The sequence below is a fragment of the Onychostoma macrolepis genome, chromosome 20, assembly GCF_012432095.1.
Source record: "Onychostoma macrolepis isolate SWU-2019 chromosome 20, ASM1243209v1, whole genome shotgun sequence".
In the NCBI taxonomy this organism is placed as follows: domain Eukaryota; kingdom Metazoa; phylum Chordata; class Actinopteri; order Cypriniformes; family Cyprinidae; genus Onychostoma; species Onychostoma macrolepis.
The window spans coordinates 17,209,563-17,226,704 of record NC_081174.1 but is presented as its reverse complement, the minus strand read 5'-3'; the positions used below and the strand labels follow the sequence as shown (position 1 = coordinate 17,226,704).

Sequence of the window (17,142 nt, the reverse complement as noted above, 5' to 3'; positions counted from 1 at the left end):
ACTTGTTTATTGAACTGTTGCATAAAATCAATATCACATTTGTAATCATGCTTATTTTTGAAGAAAAAAAACATATGAAATGAGATATATATATATATGCATTTTCTGCCCCCATATCTTGAATTTTGTGATCATTCTTAATGCATTTTATTAGACTGAATCATGCAGTAAAAAAACACTCTAAATGCGCACGTGCTCTAGACTTCATCGCGTAATGTAAGCGTGCACTCCGTATGTGTTCTGTTTGGTTTTTGCAAAATACTCGATAATGTAAAATTGCACATCGTTAAAACAACAATTACGATATTATCGCAGACGATATATATCGCACACCCCTAGATGGGAGTTTCATTGCTATAATAGGCTACTGTGGAGTTGGTATCCGGTACTTCTGCCTTAAATGGTCAAGTCCTATCAGTTGGACTTTTTTCACCAGTTTGGGGAATTTTTGTTTCTCCTCTGACCCTAAACTGCGGTGTCCCCTGGGCTCCATTTTGCTGACAACACACAATAGGTCACTCAAATCAAATGACATTCACTTAAATTTCTCACTTAGACCTACCTAGAAAACATTAAATCGTGATGGGAGAGAATTCAATCTCCAGATTAATGCTAAAACTTAATGAGGTTGTCAGTGAATCTACACGCATTTAATTTAATCAGATTATTTGACACTAAAAATCTGTTATATACTTTGAAAGAGGAAGAATGTTCATTGTCACATGAAACTGAATCAATATTCATTGTACTCTGTTCAGTGCCTCCATCTAGTGGCTAAACTAAAAGACACAACTGAAAAAGGACACGCGCTCAGATCTTCGCATTTACTCATTATCCCCCAATCTTATTTTTATGCTTTTAACTGCACTAGGTGTTTTTCTTTCTTCATTTTTATGTGCGCGTTTAAAACTGTTCCTCAATATTTAATACACGATTAAATTACGACTAGCATGTAGGCTTCTTTAAACAAACAATTCAAGCCGTAAAAAGATCAAAGGTCACAATTCCTCAGACGTTTCCTGCTACCTCGTCATAACGCACACAACGAATTGTCATCAGGTAAATGCAAAATTTTCTTCAGTTCTGTATTTAAACTGTATTTATGTGTTGTTTGTATATTTCAGAATTACTATTAGCCTATTATTAGTAGCTTTGAATCATAGTGTTAGACCGGTTCTGAACTTTCACTTTCTCTTTCTCTTTTTAGATTACACGACACTTAGCTTTAATTACCAGAGCGGGTCTTTTGATAAACACCCTTTTGTGGAACAACAACATCAGGACAAATCTTTTTTAGTTTATTAACACGTTTTGACAGCAAAATGGCAGAGGCTATACTCGGAGATCACGACCAGTACAGCTGCTCAATATGTTTGGAGTTGTTGAGGGATCCCGTGACAATTCCGTGCGGACATAGTTACTGTATGAGCTGTATCAATGAGTGCTGGAGTACAAATGATCAGAAAGGGACTTATAGATGTCCACAATGCAGACAGACCTTCAATTCAAAGCCTCCACTCAACAGAAGTACAGTGCTGGCTGAAATAATGGAGAAACTGAGGAGCACAGAGCTGTCAGAGTCTGCTAAAAGTCTTGCTGGACCTGGAGAGATTGCGTGTGATTTCTGTTCTGGAGAGATGATCAAAGCTGTCAAGTCTTGTCTGGAGTGTCGAGCCTCTTACTGTGAAACACATGTACAGCCTCACTATAATGTTCCTGCCCTGAGGAAACACAAGCTGGTGAAAGCTGCAGTCATTCCAGTATGCCCCAAACACGACAAGCTCCTTGAGGTTTACTGTCGAACGGACCAGAAATGTGTCTGCATGCACTGCTTATTGGATGACCACAAGGGCCATGACACAGTACCATCTACAATAGAGCGCAACAAGAAACAGGTGAAGATGTCCATTGTTTTTCTTTTCTTTAATGACTGGTAAGGGCTGTCAGTAGTTTAAAACAGGGGTCACCAGACTCGGTCCTGGAGGGCCGGTGTCCTGCAGACTTTAGCTCCAACTTGCCTCAACACACCTACAAAATTTTAATTGCGATTAATCACACCTTTTTTGCATTTAATCTCACTCTTTTCAAGAAAATAAGCATAGGCCAATTGATTAGCACATTCATTTTGTCATCATTCGTTATATCCAGCAAAGTAAGCCATCAGATTGAAGGGTGATTCACACAAAAATATATTTTCTGTAAGCTTTTTTCAAAGTAAATGTAGGTGTCTTTACAAAAAAGGACACTTGAACTAGGGCTGGGCGATAATTCGATAACGATAATTATCGCGATATAATTTTGCCTCGATAAAACGATATGAAGAGGTCGATAAATGTTCGATATAATGTTTATGCGCCAAAAGCGGAACGAAACAGCGCGCCTCATTTGAATCGCGCAACACGGACCGTTTATCCGCTCGGATCAAAGTCAAACTGCCGCGCGGCGCGAGCTCACTAGAGATGCGTTTACTCGCGGATGAGACGGTCACGCGAGCAGTAAACAGCGCTGTGAGGTCGAAGCGATTGCATTCAGCGATGAACAAACATCATTCTGTGATTTAAACTAGTTTAGAACCAAACAGGAGAAACACTGTGTGCAACAAGACAGTCAGAAGGCTTTCAAGTCTACACATCAGCATAATTTACCATGGATTTACTGTAGTAACACTCACTGCACCATGGTATTGTGGCAGAAATGTGGGATATTCACATTGAATTTTATTACAGGAGTAATGGTTTAAAATTATAGTATGCATTTGTGATTAAGCTATAGTGTGCATTATACTGAATGTTTTTAGACTACTGTTTTTCATACAGGCTACCTAAAAACCATATAGTTATATATATTTTTTACCATGGTATTGAGGTGTTATGTGTGGTTTTAACTGTGTTTATCATGATTTAAATGTATGCTACTATGGGAGACCAATGCTGCTTAAAAAAAAAAAAAAAACTTGGTCAGAATAAATTTAACCATATAAAACTGAGGTTACTACAATTTGTACAGATGTTACTGATTTTGATAATGAACAAAAATTTACCTCTGCATCCTAATTCAAGCTACTATCAAATGTGAATTTCTAAGAGACAAAAAAGTGATTATTATTAATATTATCAGGCAAACCAAACCTGTTTCTTGATTTGAAACAATATCGCTTATTAGAACATGCAGCATCTAAGAAATTTATTTTGTTAAGGAAAATTAATGGTCTGGTTTCTACAACTTTCACTTTGGAGCAAAATTCTGGCTTTAAACTTGAAAGAAATAAAGATTTGACATTTATCGTGATCATTTTTTTGGCCATATCGCCCAGCCCTAACTTGAAGACTTTAAAAGGACACCAAATTACCAAGTGGCCTCTAATTCATAAATGTATGCATACCAAAGCACACATGGGAACATTACAGAACTTCACATTGTATAGTAGGCCATGCGTACAGTGCAACAGCAAAGTGCTGTTCACATTTTGAAAGAGTCCAATCGCGATCCCAAACAGAACCACATGGAGATACCAAAAAAAATAAAAAAACCGACTTGACCTGACCGTATATATCTAATACATGGATCCATTCAGAATGACTAAACACAGCAACATACACATGACCAATCAAAACATAATCCTGAATGTGTGTGGAAACAACTTGAATGTACTCAAATGTGTTTGTGCATAATACCATGTGTGCACAGAGCGCACATACATGGTTTTTTTGCACATGAATATAACGGACTTGTGTCCATGCTTACAATACAGCACCCGGTACATCATCGCAATCGTTCTTACCTTGGTTACAATCTTCTACAATCTGTGATTTGCCCTTAGATAAAACTCACACACTCTCAGACAAAAGTCAAGCAGACAATCCAGGCAAAAGAAAAAGAGCTGCAGAAGATGAAAATGGACATCACGTCCCATTCAGTAAGTTCTGATGTAAAACAAATAACTTTCACAGTTATACAGAACGACTTGGTTAATCACTGCCATGTTGGATCTTGTAATTGTCAACAACATTTTTGTTTTGCTTTGGTTCTCTTCAGGATTCTGCAAAGAAGGCAGCGGAGAACAGTAAGAAAGTCTTCAGTGAATTAGTCAAACTTATTGAGAAAAGAAGCAATGAGGTGATTGAAGAAATAAAAGCTCAAGAAAAGGCTGATCTGGATCAAGGCACAATGCTACAAAAGAAGCTGGAGGGGGAAATTACTGAGCTGAAGAAAAGGGAAGGAGATCTAGAGGATCTTATACAGACAGAAGACAACATCCAATTTCTTCAGGTACAAGCACTAGAAGTAATGTGATTATTTATTAGAAGCAAGAATTATGAGACATAACGGACTGTTCAAATATTGCCAGTTCTCCTGAAAGTTATATTACTTTCATTATATTTTCCCCCACAGAATTATGAGTCTGTGTCCTCTTCATCTGGATCTGATGAGTTGCAGAGTTTCTCATTTCAGCCATACTGCTCTTTTGAGGATGTAAGAAAACTTATATGTGAACTTACTGGGAGACTTGAGACTACTTGCACGCAGGAAATAAGCAAAACAGTTAATAAAGGTAAAGTAACAATGATTACCATTTAATGACTTCTTGCATCTAAGCTTACAGGTGCTGGTCATATAATTAGAATATCATCAAAAAGTTGATTTATTTCACTAATTCCATTTAATTTTGATGATTATAACTGACAACTAAGGAAAATCCCAAATTCAGTATCTCAGAAAATTAGAATATTGTGAAAAGGTTCAATATTGAAGACACCTGGTGCCACACTCTAATCAGCTAATTAACTCAAAACACCTGCAAAGGCCTTTAAATGCTCTCTCACACTCTTTCCCTGCGTCCCAATGTGCCTACTTGTACTACATCCTAAAAGTATGTACTTTTTTCGCGAAGAAAAAGTAGATACTTTTGAGCGTGTAGCAGAAAAGTATGGACGTTTTTGGAAAACACTACTACGTCATAAAATTGCGTCTGGTGACATAATTGCGTTCATTTTACATCTGCTGTCAATTATTCAGATAGAAAACATTCTTACATGACATTTTTGCTATTGCATAAAAAATACACATCGACATTTCTTTTCCATTACTCGCAAGTTTATTTATCCTTACCGTTCCCTACACTGCTCATTATTTGTTCTACAAATGCTTACCAGTTTATTCGTGAGACAAGAAAGAGCGCGTCGGCGCAGATCTGCCGTTCACAAACATAATGTCCGGAGAGCGGTGCTGATGTTTTTCCACAATGCTGTATGTATGCAATACATCACAAACAGCTGCATTACGCTTATCCATTTTCATATTAAAATGTTACATTTGAACATGCTTAAAATTAATTTATATATTATATTAAATATTTTCTAAATAATTTGTAATAAGATTTAAGGAATTGTTATTGTTTGCTGTTAATATCCATGAAAGAACTGAAAAAGAAAACAAAAACAAACAAACAATATATTGTATTCAACCAAATGAAATAATCAAATCGAAGTCATAAAACATTAATTTCACAAGCCGTTTTTTTTTTCAACAGGATCAAAGAAAAGAAGATTGAAATAATATTGAGCTAGACTCCATAATGCCTGCTCACTTTTGCCCAGGCCCGACGAAAAATACAATTCTGTAGGCCCATATAGGCTATACATTTATACTGTATGGCTATACTGGCGGGCGCTGCAAGTATAATTCAGGATTCCGTGAACTGCACACGGAAATATTTATTCCGTAAATAAACACAGCTGGCTTGCTCTGAAGGGGCATATTTATTTAACGTAATCGCAACCTTCGCAATTTGACTCACATTAAGCAATATCGCAATGTCGATTTTCCACATAATTATTTATTTTAAATAAAATAATGGCTATTTTATTTTGACAAAATATTTTAGTTTGTCTTGTATATTTTTTTCATAAGATCAGATAACATTTTAGGGTGTCATATGGTCATGTTACAACGTGCTCCTCAGCTGTTACAATGTACCCCACCTATGGAGCATGTTGTCACATTTCACTTCCAATTTTTGAGGGTAAATAAAGAAAAACGTATACACTGTATTTATGAAACAAAGCGACATATTTGTACTAGACAAGTGTGAAATTACTGTGTATAAAAAAAATACTCTGAACATGAAGTGGATTTACACAATTTGAGAAAGTCAAAAAGTGTTACTTTGTGCCCCGCTCTCCCCTATCCTGCAGCCTTATAGATCCACATAAGGAAACAATCAATCGTACTCACTCAAATCCTTTTATAGCAGCGTTTCTCTTGCCCGTGAATACGGCTTCATTGGCAGCTCGCCAAGTAATTAGCTTTTCAGTGTGTTCATCTGACCCTGCAAAATAAGAATTTTAACTACTAGGTCTACAGTTAATACACAAAAAAGAAAAATTCAAAATAAATGCTTTGCTTTATAATGTATAAACTTTTCACATTTAAATGCTGATGATGACACAGTGATATCAGGGTTGTCCGTCATGTTTGTTTAGCGAATTCATCTTACTGATCTTAACTCCTCCTCCCACGTGCAAAGAATTATGTGAAACTCAAGCCATTAGAGTGTGCACGGATCCACACTTCAAAAATCGACCTGAAACAGTAGACCATCCAGGGACTTTTGACATACTCTTTTCAACATACTATGCTTTGGGACACACTTACTCTAATCTCACATACTATTTAGGATGGAAAGTATGAACATTGGGACGCACTGATTCAAAAATCTATCAGAAATAGTAGACCATCCGGGGACTTTTGGCATACTCTTTTCAGCATACTATGCTTTGGGACACACTTATTCTATTCTCGCATACTATTTAGGATGGATAGTATGAACATTGGGACGCAGGCTCAGTCTTGTTCTGTAGGCTACACAATCATGGGGAAGACTGCTGACTTGACAGTTGTCCATAAGACGACCATTGACACGTTGCACAAGGAGGGCAAGACACAAAAGGTCATTGCAAAAGAGGCTGGCTGTTCACAGAGCTCTGTGTCCAAGCACATGAATAGAGAGGCGAAGGGAAGGAAAAGATGTGGTAGAAAAAAGTGTACAAGCAATAGGCATAACTGCACCCTGGAGAGGGTTGTGAAACAAAAGCCATTAAAAAATGTGGGGAAGATTCACAAAGAGTGGACTGCAGCTGGAGTCAGTGCTTCAAGAACCACTACGCACAGATGTATGCAAGACATGGGTTTCAGCTGTCGCATTCCTTGTGTCAAGCCACTCTTGAACAACAGACAGCGTCAGAAGCGTCTCGCCTGGGCTAAAGACAAAAAGGACTGGACTGCTGCTGAGTGGTCCAAAGTTATGTTCTCTGATGAAAGTAAATTTAGCATTTCCTTTGGAAATCAGGGTCCCAGAGTCTGGAGGAAGAGAGGAGAGGCACACAATCCACATTGCTTGAGGTCCAGTGTAAAGTTTCCACAGTCAGTGATGGTTTGGGGTGCCATGTCATCTGCTGGTGTTGGTCCACTGTGTTTTCTGAGGTCCAAGGTCAACACAGCCATATACCAGGAAGTTTTAGAGCACTTCATGCTTCCTGCTGCTGACCAACTTTATGGAGATGCAGATTTCATTTTCCAACAGGACTTGGCACCTGCACACAGTGCCAAAGCAACCAGTATCTGGTTTAAGGACCATGGTATCCCTGTTCTTAATTGACCAGCAAACTCGCCTGACCTTAACCTCATAGAAAATCTATGGGGTATTGTGAAGAGGAAGATGCAATATGCCAGACCCAACAATGCAGAAGAGCTGAAGGCCACTATCAGAGCAACCTGGGCTCTCATAACACCTGAGCAGTGCCACAGACTGATCGACTCCATGCCACGCCGCATTGCTGCAGTAATTCAGGCAAAAGGAGCCCCAACTAAGTATTGAGTGCTGTACATGCTCATACCTTTCATGTTCATATTTTTCAGTTGGCCAAGATTTATAAAAACCCTTTTTGTATTGGTCTTAAGTAATATTCTAATTTTCTGAGATACTGAATTTGGGATTTTCCTTAGTTGTCAGTTATAATCATCAAAATTAAAAGAAATAAACATTTGAAATATATCAGTCTGTGTGTAATGAATGAATATAATATACAAGTTTCACTTTTTGAGTGGAATTAGTGAAATAAATCAACTTTTTGATGATATTCTAATTATATGACCAGCACCTGTATTTGTGAGCGATTAAATGGTTTAATGTAATCTCTTACTTTTAGTTTCAGATTTGTCTGCAAAGAGGCCTACATTTGACATTGTAGTTGGAGACAGAGTCCGCGTGAAGCCATCTGTTGTTACTCCAATAAACAAATGGGGATCAGTTACTCACTTGAGTGTTGGTGTTGTTAAAAGTGAGAGATAATGATTTGTATTCATATTAGGCTAAACAATTCCTGTTATTTACCACAATAAGTGAAATTGCACACACACACACACACACACACACACAAATATATATAAAACTGTAATCTCACTTAATGTCTATAGTACCACAGAGTGAGAAAATGTGATAGTTTACATTACTGATGTTTTTGGTTATACTTCTGCAGAAATTCAGGGTGATTTGTTGACTGTAGATTTCCCCGAACAAAGAAACTGGACTGGTGTAGTTTCAGAAATGGAGCATGTAACCGATGCTGGCTCAGGTAATCTACCGTATTCATCAAACAAAAACATGCTAAAAATATCTAGCACATCTAACTGTTAGAATATTACACATTGCATCTGAGCAGTTTTTTAATATTTTACTTGTTTCAGATTTGTCAAACAAAAATGGTCCATGTGTCATAAATGTTGGAGACAGAGTCAGAGTGAAGCCTTCTATTACCACCCCAAAACATAACTGGGGTAGAAACGTCACTCCTAAGAGTGTGGGTGTGGTGAAAGGCAAGATCAGATTTTTCCCCCTCATACTATAAATAACTTATCAAGCAATTTCTCACTAAAGTGTACGTGTTACAATATGAACTTGTTTTTTTTTAGACATTAAAGATGATGACAGTGTGGTTGTTGACTTCCCTGGACATGCAAACTGGAAAGGGATTCTCTCCGAAATGGAGCTAGTAACTAATGATGATGAGATTGGTAAATAAATGTTTTAACATTTAAGTATTTAAGTAAATATTTTAAGCTTCAGCAGAAACACTCTTGAAAATAAAGGTTCCAAAAGATTCCGCAGTGAAGATTCCATGAATATTAAAGGTTCTTCATGGAACCATCAATGCCAACTTTTATTTTTAAGAGTTAATATGACTTCATGCAGTACATATCTAGAGAGCCTACTTTACCAAAATAGTTATCCGTCTGTTGAATGAGGCACAAAGTGTTTAAAACAACTACACTTGATCCATGATAAAATGATCTATAAGAGTCTTCCATCAAACATTCATCTTGGACCTCCATGTGATATTTCAGGACCTTCAAGTCTGGACTCCAATATTAAGATTGGAGACAAAGTTCGTGTGAAGCCATCTGTTGTTACTCCAACCCACAAATGGGGAGCAGTCACTCACAAAAGCATTGGTGTTGTTAAAAGTAGGAGCACTTAGTTTAATAACTTCTATTAGTCATACAAATTATGAATGTTGAAAGAAATTATTATTGTCTCACTGAATGCCTGTTATCACAGAGGGAGAAATAGCAGCATACTTTACATTAATGATTTGTTTTTAATGCGTTTGCAGAAATTCAGGGTGACTCTTTGACTGTAGATTTCCCTGAGCAAAAAAACTGGACTGGTATAGTTTCAGAAATGGAGATTGTGGCCAGCGCTGTTTCAGGTAATATTTTACTGTATTTTAAGACATGACCATTTAAATAATTGCAGATAGTTTCTTAGCTGCAACTTAAATGTTTCAAATTTGTCAACAATAAATGCTCCAGTTGACATTAAGGTTGGAGACAAAGTCAGAATGAAACCTTCAATTACCACCCTAAAACCTAACCAGGGTGCTGATGTCACACATAATAGTGTGGGTGTGGTAAAAGGCAAGATTAGTTTTTCCTCAAATAAATGATCTGTTATCACAAGCAATCCGCACTCAAGTACAAGCTTTAAAATATGAACTTGTTCTCTGTTTAGACATTAAATATGACAGTCAGATTGTTGATTTTCCTGAACATGCAAATTGGAAGGGAATTCTCTCTGAAATGGAGCTAGTAACCAATAATGAAGAGTTTGGTAATTATATACAGTATTACAGTATTTCCATGACATTTTAAGTAGCAGCTATTTAGCAGAAATCTCCTTTCAGATGTTCGTGACGCTGCTTGCATTTCAGGATCTTCAAGTCTGGAGTCCGTTATTAAGATTGGTGACCAAGTTCGTGTGAAGCCGTCTGTTGTTACACCAACACACAAATGGGGAGCAGTTACTCACAAAAGCATTGGTGTTGTTCAAAGTGAGAGCACTGACTGACATTGATTTCATTACTAATATTAAGCATGCTATCTTCATGCATTGTGCTTTTTACCAGAATAAATGAAACGATGCAAGATTTTTTTGTAGGCTTACTGTGTGCCACCGAGTGAGATAAAGGACATATATTTACAAAAAAGAAACCAAAAAAGTTTTATTGAATTATTTTGCAGAAATTCAGGATGAGTCATTGATTGTGGATTTTCCTGAGCATAAAAAATGGACTGGTTTAGTTTCAGAAATGGAGCTTGTGCCCAGTGCAGACTTAGGTAATTTCCCCATGCATTTAAAAAAAAAAATCTGTTTGCAGTTTGTAAGTGAAAATGCTTTCTGTATAATCTTAATTTTCATATTTGTTAACAAAATGTTTCAGTCGACATTAAGGTTGGAGACAGAGTCAGAGTGAAATCTTCCATAATTACTCCAAAACATAACTGGGGTGGACATGTCACACACAAGAGTGTTGGTGTTGTAAAAGGCAAGATCAGTGTATTTTTCTCAAAGAACAGACTTGAGGAGACATCAACTACTTTTAATATATTTATCGTATACACTAGTTTGAACAAAAATACAGTAATATTGTGAAATACTTTTACAATTTAAAAGAACTTTTCAATTTGAATTTTTTTATTGTACACCGTATATGTACAGTTAGTATGCATAGAGTTGCTCTTGGAAATGATTTTAAGTGGTTGTCCTTCTCATCTGCCTAGATATCAAATCTGAGGATGTGATTGTGGATTTTCCTAATCACAAAAGCTGGAAAGGCATTCTCTCCGAGATGGAGTTGGTAAACTACTCCGGTCAGTTGCTTAAAGATGTTATTTTTTAACCTGAATTTGTTTTTGTTTGCCACCAACATGCAATCAAACTCTTAAGCCTTTCTATTTTCCTACAGACGCTGACATTACAGGATCCTCCTAGATTGTGAGGATGTGACTGTGGACGTCTCTGCTTACCTTTTGCTTTTGTGAATGAATTTTGATCACTGAAACTTGAAAATGTATTTATTTGTAAGTTCGTAATCATGTGAACATGAAAAATGCCATACACTTATGAATTCAGCCTGATGGTTTTCATACTGATGTCCTTCACAGCACAAGAGAGTTATTTTGTTAGACAGAAACTTACATAAAAGGTTCATTAATTCAGGTGTTTCAAATTCATTGGCAATAGCAAACCATTCAGTTTGACTCATGTATGAAGGCATTTTGTAATTTATTTGCTAGCAAGGGTTTTGCAGTGAGAAAGAATGTTTCTGTATTATAGACATTGAATTTTGTCAACTGAAATCTGTTTTAGCTCTGGGAATGAGCACGTACTCCGAGCTATATTTCAGTCTCACTTTAATAAAAAATCTAAAATAATTAATAATAAATTTAATAATAATAAATTGCAAATGTCCTGTCAAAATACTATACACACAAATGCACATTTTGCTGTTAAATTAGTCATTTTTGTCTTTTGATTGAATTAAATAAACCGCTCTGATATTCAACCATTGTGGCTAAAGCTAATGTCTTTTCATACATGTTGGTCTACAAGTTTTTGTTGTTGTTTTGTATATTTCTTCCTAGCTGAGGCTGTGTCAATTAAAGAATCATGACAAGCTAATTATTATTACAGATAAATTAGTTGTGTTGACCACACATTTTAGTTTGTATGCCCTGCTGATTTTCATGTTTGACAAAACTACATTTCCCACCACCCTTTGTGGTTGCAAGACAAAAATGTCAGGAATACTACGCTAGGTGTCGCTATCTAATGTACTGTAGATACTGAAAACCCCTAAAGATTTTCAAAGTTCAAAGATCTACGACCATTACTTAAAAGCACAACGGTGTATTTTTTACTTTTCCCAAATCACACAAGCTCTTACATATTTTTCACTGTATTTGTGTAATACGATTCCTTGCTTTCACTTTCACTCTCACGCTTCCACATTCACTTACATCTATGGTTCTTTTCTAACACAAGTAGGTTTTAGCAGACATGGCTGAGGCTATACTCGGAGATCACAACCAGTACAGCTGCTCAATATGTTTGGAGTTGTTGAGGGATCCCGTGACAATTCCGTGCGGACATAGTTACTGTATGAGCTGTATCAATGAGTGCTGGAGTACAACCGATCAGAAAGGTACTTATAGATGTCCACAATGCAGACAGACCTTCAATTCAAAGCCTCCACTCAACAGAAGTACAGTGCTGGCTGAAATAATGGAGAAACTGAGGAGCACAGAGCTGTCAGAGTCTGCTAAAAGTCTTGCTGGACCTGGAGAGATTGCGTGTGATTTCTGTTCTGGAGAGATGATCAAAGCTGTCAAGTCTTGTCTGGAGTGTCGAGCCTCTTACTGTGAAACACATGTACAGCCTCACTATAATGTTCCTGCCCTGAGGAAACACAAGCTGGTGAAAGCTGCAGTCATTCCAGTATGCCCCAAACACGACAAGCTCCTTGAGGTTTACTGTCGAACGGACCAGAAATGTGTCTGCATGCACTGCTTATTGGATGACCACAAGGGCCATGACACAGTACCATCTACAATAGAGCGCAACAAGAAACAGGTGAAGATGTCCATTGTTTTTCTTTTCTTTAATGACCCTTAACCAAATTACAAAATGCTATTGACAAATGTTTTCTGTAAGATTTAACAGACTGTGACTTGTTATTTGCCCTTAGATAAATCTCACCGACACAAAGACAAAAGTCAAGCAGACAATCCAGGCAAAAGAAAAAGAGCTGCAGAAGATGAAAATGGACATCACGTCCCATTCAGTAAGTTCTGATGTAACTTTCACAGTTATACAGAACGACTTGGTTAATCACTGCCATGTTGGATCTTGTAATTGTCAAAAACATTTTTGTTTTGCTTTGGTTCTCTTCAGGATTCTGCAAAGAAGGCAGTGGAGAACAGTAAGAAAGTCTTCAGTGAATTAGTCAAACTTATTGAGAAAAGAAGCAATGAGGTGATTGAAGTAATAAAAGCTCAAGAAAAGGCTGATCTGGATCAAGGCACAATGCTACAAAAGAAGCTGGAGGGGGAAATTACTGAGCTGAAGAAAAGGGAAGGAGATCTAGAGGATCTTATACAGACAGAAGACAACATCCAATTTCTTCAGGTACACTTCACTTTAAGCAAAAGTTTTATGACTGCTTATCAAGAGTTATATATTATTACACACTTTCTGAAGTACTTGACTCTGATTGGTCTATGGTAGCTAGCATTCATTGGTCAGATATTTCCTAATATTTGCTGTCGATTATGACAATGCTGTATATCAGTCCGCTTATCTGAAACAGGTGTTACTTTCATGTCTCTCGTATCACACTATGGACTCGCTTTCTCTATTTTTCACTCAAACGCAACTGCCATCTTTTGTCTCAGTTATCAATAGTAATGAAAATGACCTTGGAATACTTCATTATTATTATTATTATTATCGTAATATTAATGTTGAATACTCTTCTGCAGAATTATGAGACTCTGTCCTCTTCTTCTGGGTCTGACGGCTTCCACAGTCGTTCTTTTAAGCCTTGCTGCTGTCATCCAGATGTAAACAAACTGGTCTGTGAACTTAAAGTGAGACTAGAGACTATTTTCAACCAGGAAATAAATGAAACTGTTCAAAAAGGTAAAACTACTAATAGTTACTTTCACTGGTTGTATTTGGTTGTATCTCTGAGTGATGGAATAAGCTTAAATGTTTTACCAGTTTCAGATCTGGCCATAAAGAACCATCCAGTCTGCATTAAGGTTGGAGACAGAGTCAGAGTGAAACCTTCTATTAAAACCCCAAAATATGGAGGTGTCACACATAAGAGTGTGGGTGTGGTAAAAGGCAAGATATGTAGTATTCTGATAAACATAAATAATACATTATGCTGCAAAGTATCACAAACGAGCATGTGCAACACACTCATTTACATGTTCTTCTTTCAGATATTAAAAGTGATCAGAGTTTGGTCATTGACTTTCCTGAATGTACAAGCTGGAAAGGATTTCTTTTGGAAATGGAGCCAGTAACTGATGATGACGAGTGTGGTAAATACACAGAACAGAAATCGAATGTTTTCGCATCTAATTAGTAGCTACCCAGCAATAATCAAATAAGGAGAACATTTTTGCTACAGAAATGTGACATTTGCATACTTGAGGATACTGTTTTAACCCAGCTGTTTATCTACGAAGTGAGACATTTGAGACTGCCACATCAGTAAATCATAAGATTCCGTTCTACTCACTGTATTTCAGGATCTTCAACTCTCAACTGTAATATTAAAATAGGAGACAAGGTCTGTGTGAAGCCATCTGTTGAAACTCCAAAATATCTGTGGGGTTCAGTCAGCCACAAAAGCATTGGCAGTGTCAGAAGTAAGGACATCATCTACTCTCATTAATCTGACAGACTGACAACTTTCAGCTATTATTTAAAATCAGTCATATACAGTATTCGGCTTTTTAAGATAATAAAAGTTTTCTTCTCTCTAGATGTGCAGGGAGAAACTGTGACAGTAGATTTCCCTGAGCAGGAAGGTTGGATTGGTCAAGTTTCAGAAATGGAGCTTGCCAGTGCTGATTTAGGTATTATTAACAGAACAATTAAATCAGTAGTAAAATTTATATAACATGTATATTTTTAGATGCATGTATATGTTGTTTTGTTATATAGAATTTAAATAATTTTCACCACTCAGTGTGGTCACACAGTACGTGGTCCAGGCATTGATTTTATAGAGATTATTTTTACAGTATATTTTTGCTCAATTGTTTTATTAAGAAAACCCATGCCCTGGTATTTATATATACAGTATATGTGCAGAGATATCCTTTTTCTATTATTTATTTATTTTGTTAGGTTCTATAAGCATTTTTCACACTTGAATGTTTCCATCTAGGTGTAATGTAATAGCCTAACTAGTAACACTACTTCTTAGGATCCCCCAGTCATGCCTGCTTCAAGATAGGAAACAGAGTCAGTGTGAAATCTTCAGTGAAAGATCCAAAACATGGATGGGGATCAGTCACTCAGAACAGCATCGGTGTCATTAAAAGTAAATACACTCAGCATCTGTCCCTGATTTGACTCAATTCTAATTCATATATTGCGTGATACCTGAAAATGAAATTAAACACAATCATTTACACAGCAAATGATTTTGGGGTTATTAATGACTTTATGATTTTCGTCAGGAATTCAGGGTGAGTCTTTGACTGTGGATTTTCCTGAGCAAACAGATTGGACTGGTGTCGCTTCAGAAATGGAACTCATAAACAGTGATGTTTCAGGTAATCTGAGGGATATTAGGACATTATTAAACAAATACCTGTAGCAGATGACTATGTTTATTATCTCTATTCAAGCCTTTGCATTTATTCTAATGCTATTTTAGTATCATAAACATACCATTAGAGTTTTTATTAATATTGTGAAAGAGTTTTTTTCTGGTTTGCATTTCATTTTAGTTAATGTTTTAGTAATTTTGTTGTTGTTTGTGTTTTCTTTATAGTTTTACTTACTTTAGTTGTTCAACTAAATTAGGAATGTTGCCTTGGCAATTATATGAAACTTTATTTAAGTTAAAGTTTATTTTATTGATGTAACAAACATTTTTAATGGATTTCATTTCTGTTATCATTTTAGTTTAATGTAAAAACCCTGACCCATTCTTCCATGTCTTTTAAATTGACATTGCAAATATTCCTTTATAATTCAGAAGTGCTCAGCTTAAGGCCTGGAGTGAGGGTCCGTGTTAAACCCACCATCAGCACTCCAGATCATGGCTGGGGAAGTGTCACCAAGCACAGCATTGGAGTGGTTGTAGGCAAGTGTTAGAATCAGCTAAAGAATTACAGTATTTAAGACACAGCTAGCATTTTCTATGTTTCGTAAGAGTCAGTGGCACTTTTTGGAATATAGACAATAGATAATCACCAAATACAGAAATGTCAAAGGAAATCAGTAACAATGTTTTTCTTCCCAATATCTTTAACAGCTATAGATGGAACCAAAGTGACTGTGAACTTCTCTGAGCAGTCTAACTGGACTGGCATTGTCTCAGAGATGGAGGTTGTACTTTAATGATGATACGAAGCATCCAGGAGCTGTTCGCTACATTGACACTGTGCAAGGGTTTAAATAAATGTTTTGGGATAATGAGGTTGCTCTTAACATCTGGGTTTAATGCACATAATCTGTGGTGTGTCTCAGTCAGCTCCCTAGCTTGTGAATCAGTATATCGTGTACATGAATCTGGTCACTGGTAAGGACCCCGGCTCACTACACCTTGGGACAGTGATTACTCAATTTCCAGCAACATGACTACAACTATGTAGCCTACAACGTTATAAAACATCACTGCTGTTATTAATCAACATCAAGCAGGAACTATATCTTCTTGATATTATTTTTATGCTCTTTAAACACATTGTTCTGTTACGTATCCTTACAACACTTCAGGTGAATATTAATTAGAAATGTTAACTATGTGTGTTCAATAATGTCTAGCAATGTGTTTATGCTGATATATAATAAAAACAGTTTGTCTTTTAAAATCTTCTTTTGTGTGTTGTTACATTTCGTTACAAATAGTTGTTTTTAACCCAGCATTTTTTAGAGTGTATTAAGTTCCATATTGACTACAAAGTATTGCTACTTGCTTACAAGGCCCTAAAAGGGTTTATCTCCTGAATACTTAACCAGTCTTTTATCAAGCTTATCGCACTCTGTAAGGTCCC

At 36.6% G+C, this 17,142-nt stretch overlaps 2 protein-coding genes across 10 annotated transcripts; both read left to right on the top strand.

The window, feature by feature from the left end:
• Positions 1 to 450: 450 nt before the first annotated feature.
• On the top strand, positions 451 to 11,903 carry ftr97 (finTRIM family, member 97). Of its 9 annotated transcripts, none has more exons than XM_058756587.1 (18): positions 452 to 1,059; positions 1,208 to 1,895; positions 3,821 to 3,916; positions 4,036 to 4,269; positions 4,393 to 4,552; positions 8,208 to 8,339; positions 8,538 to 8,633; positions 8,746 to 8,874; positions 8,971 to 9,072; positions 9,403 to 9,522; positions 9,672 to 9,767; positions 9,871 to 9,975; positions 10,070 to 10,168; positions 10,242 to 10,388; positions 10,579 to 10,674; positions 10,779 to 10,883; positions 11,119 to 11,208; positions 11,304 to 11,903. In XM_058756587.1, the coding sequence occupies exons 2-18, from the start codon at positions 1,323 to 1,325 to the stop codon at positions 11,327 to 11,329; spliced, it is 2,406 nt and encodes an 801-aa protein (XP_058612570.1). In that variant the 5' UTR covers positions 452 to 1,059; positions 1,208 to 1,322; the 3' UTR covers positions 11,330 to 11,903. The 9 variants fall into 9 exon arrangements, with proteins under 9 accessions (XP_058612575.1, XP_058612570.1, XP_058612578.1 ...); XM_058756589.1 differs by having other exon boundaries at positions 455 to 1,059; positions 10,269 to 10,388; XM_058756590.1 differs by lacking the exon at positions 9,871 to 9,975 and having other exon boundaries at positions 456 to 1,059.
• A 296-nt stretch (positions 11,904 to 12,199) lies between these two features.
• Positions 12,200 to 16,963, top strand: ftr79 (finTRIM family, member 79). The gene is made up of 12 exons (XM_058756598.1): positions 12,200 to 12,970; positions 13,086 to 13,181; positions 13,292 to 13,525; positions 13,879 to 14,038; positions 14,120 to 14,245; positions 14,347 to 14,448; positions 14,659 to 14,778; positions 14,896 to 14,988; positions 15,342 to 15,458; positions 15,598 to 15,693; positions 16,122 to 16,229; positions 16,401 to 16,963. Exons 1-12 carry the CDS (start codon positions 12,398 to 12,400, stop codon positions 16,484 to 16,486), a joined length of 1,911 nt encoding a protein of 636 aa, XP_058612581.1. The 5' UTR covers positions 12,200 to 12,397; the 3' UTR covers positions 16,487 to 16,963.
• The last annotated feature ends 179 nt before the right edge of the window (positions 16,964 to 17,142 follow it).

Excerpts from the sequence above, each read along its gene's own strand:
- ftr97 (XM_058756587.1), top strand. The coding sequence starts at position 1,323 with ATGGCAGAGGCTATACTCGGAGATCACGACCAGTACAGCTGCTCAATA. Across the intron at positions 8,875-8,970 it reads GAGTGTGGGTGTGGTGAAAG|ACATTAAAGATGATGACAGT; the intron begins GCAAGATCAGAT and ends GTTTTTTTTTAG. Across the intron at positions 10,169-10,241 it reads AACCAATAATGAAGAGTTTG|ATGTTCGTGACGCTGCTTGC; the intron begins GTAATTATATAC and ends ATCTCCTTTCAG.
- ftr79 (XM_058756598.1), top strand. The coding sequence starts at position 12,398 with ATGGCTGAGGCTATACTCGGAGATCACAACCAGTACAGCTGCTCAATA. Across the intron at positions 14,246-14,346 it reads GAGTGTGGGTGTGGTAAAAG|ATATTAAAAGTGATCAGAGT; the intron begins GCAAGATATGTA and ends TTCTTCTTTCAG. Across the intron at positions 15,694-16,121 it reads CATAAACAGTGATGTTTCAG|AAGTGCTCAGCTTAAGGCCT; the intron begins GTAATCTGAGGG and ends TTTATAATTCAG.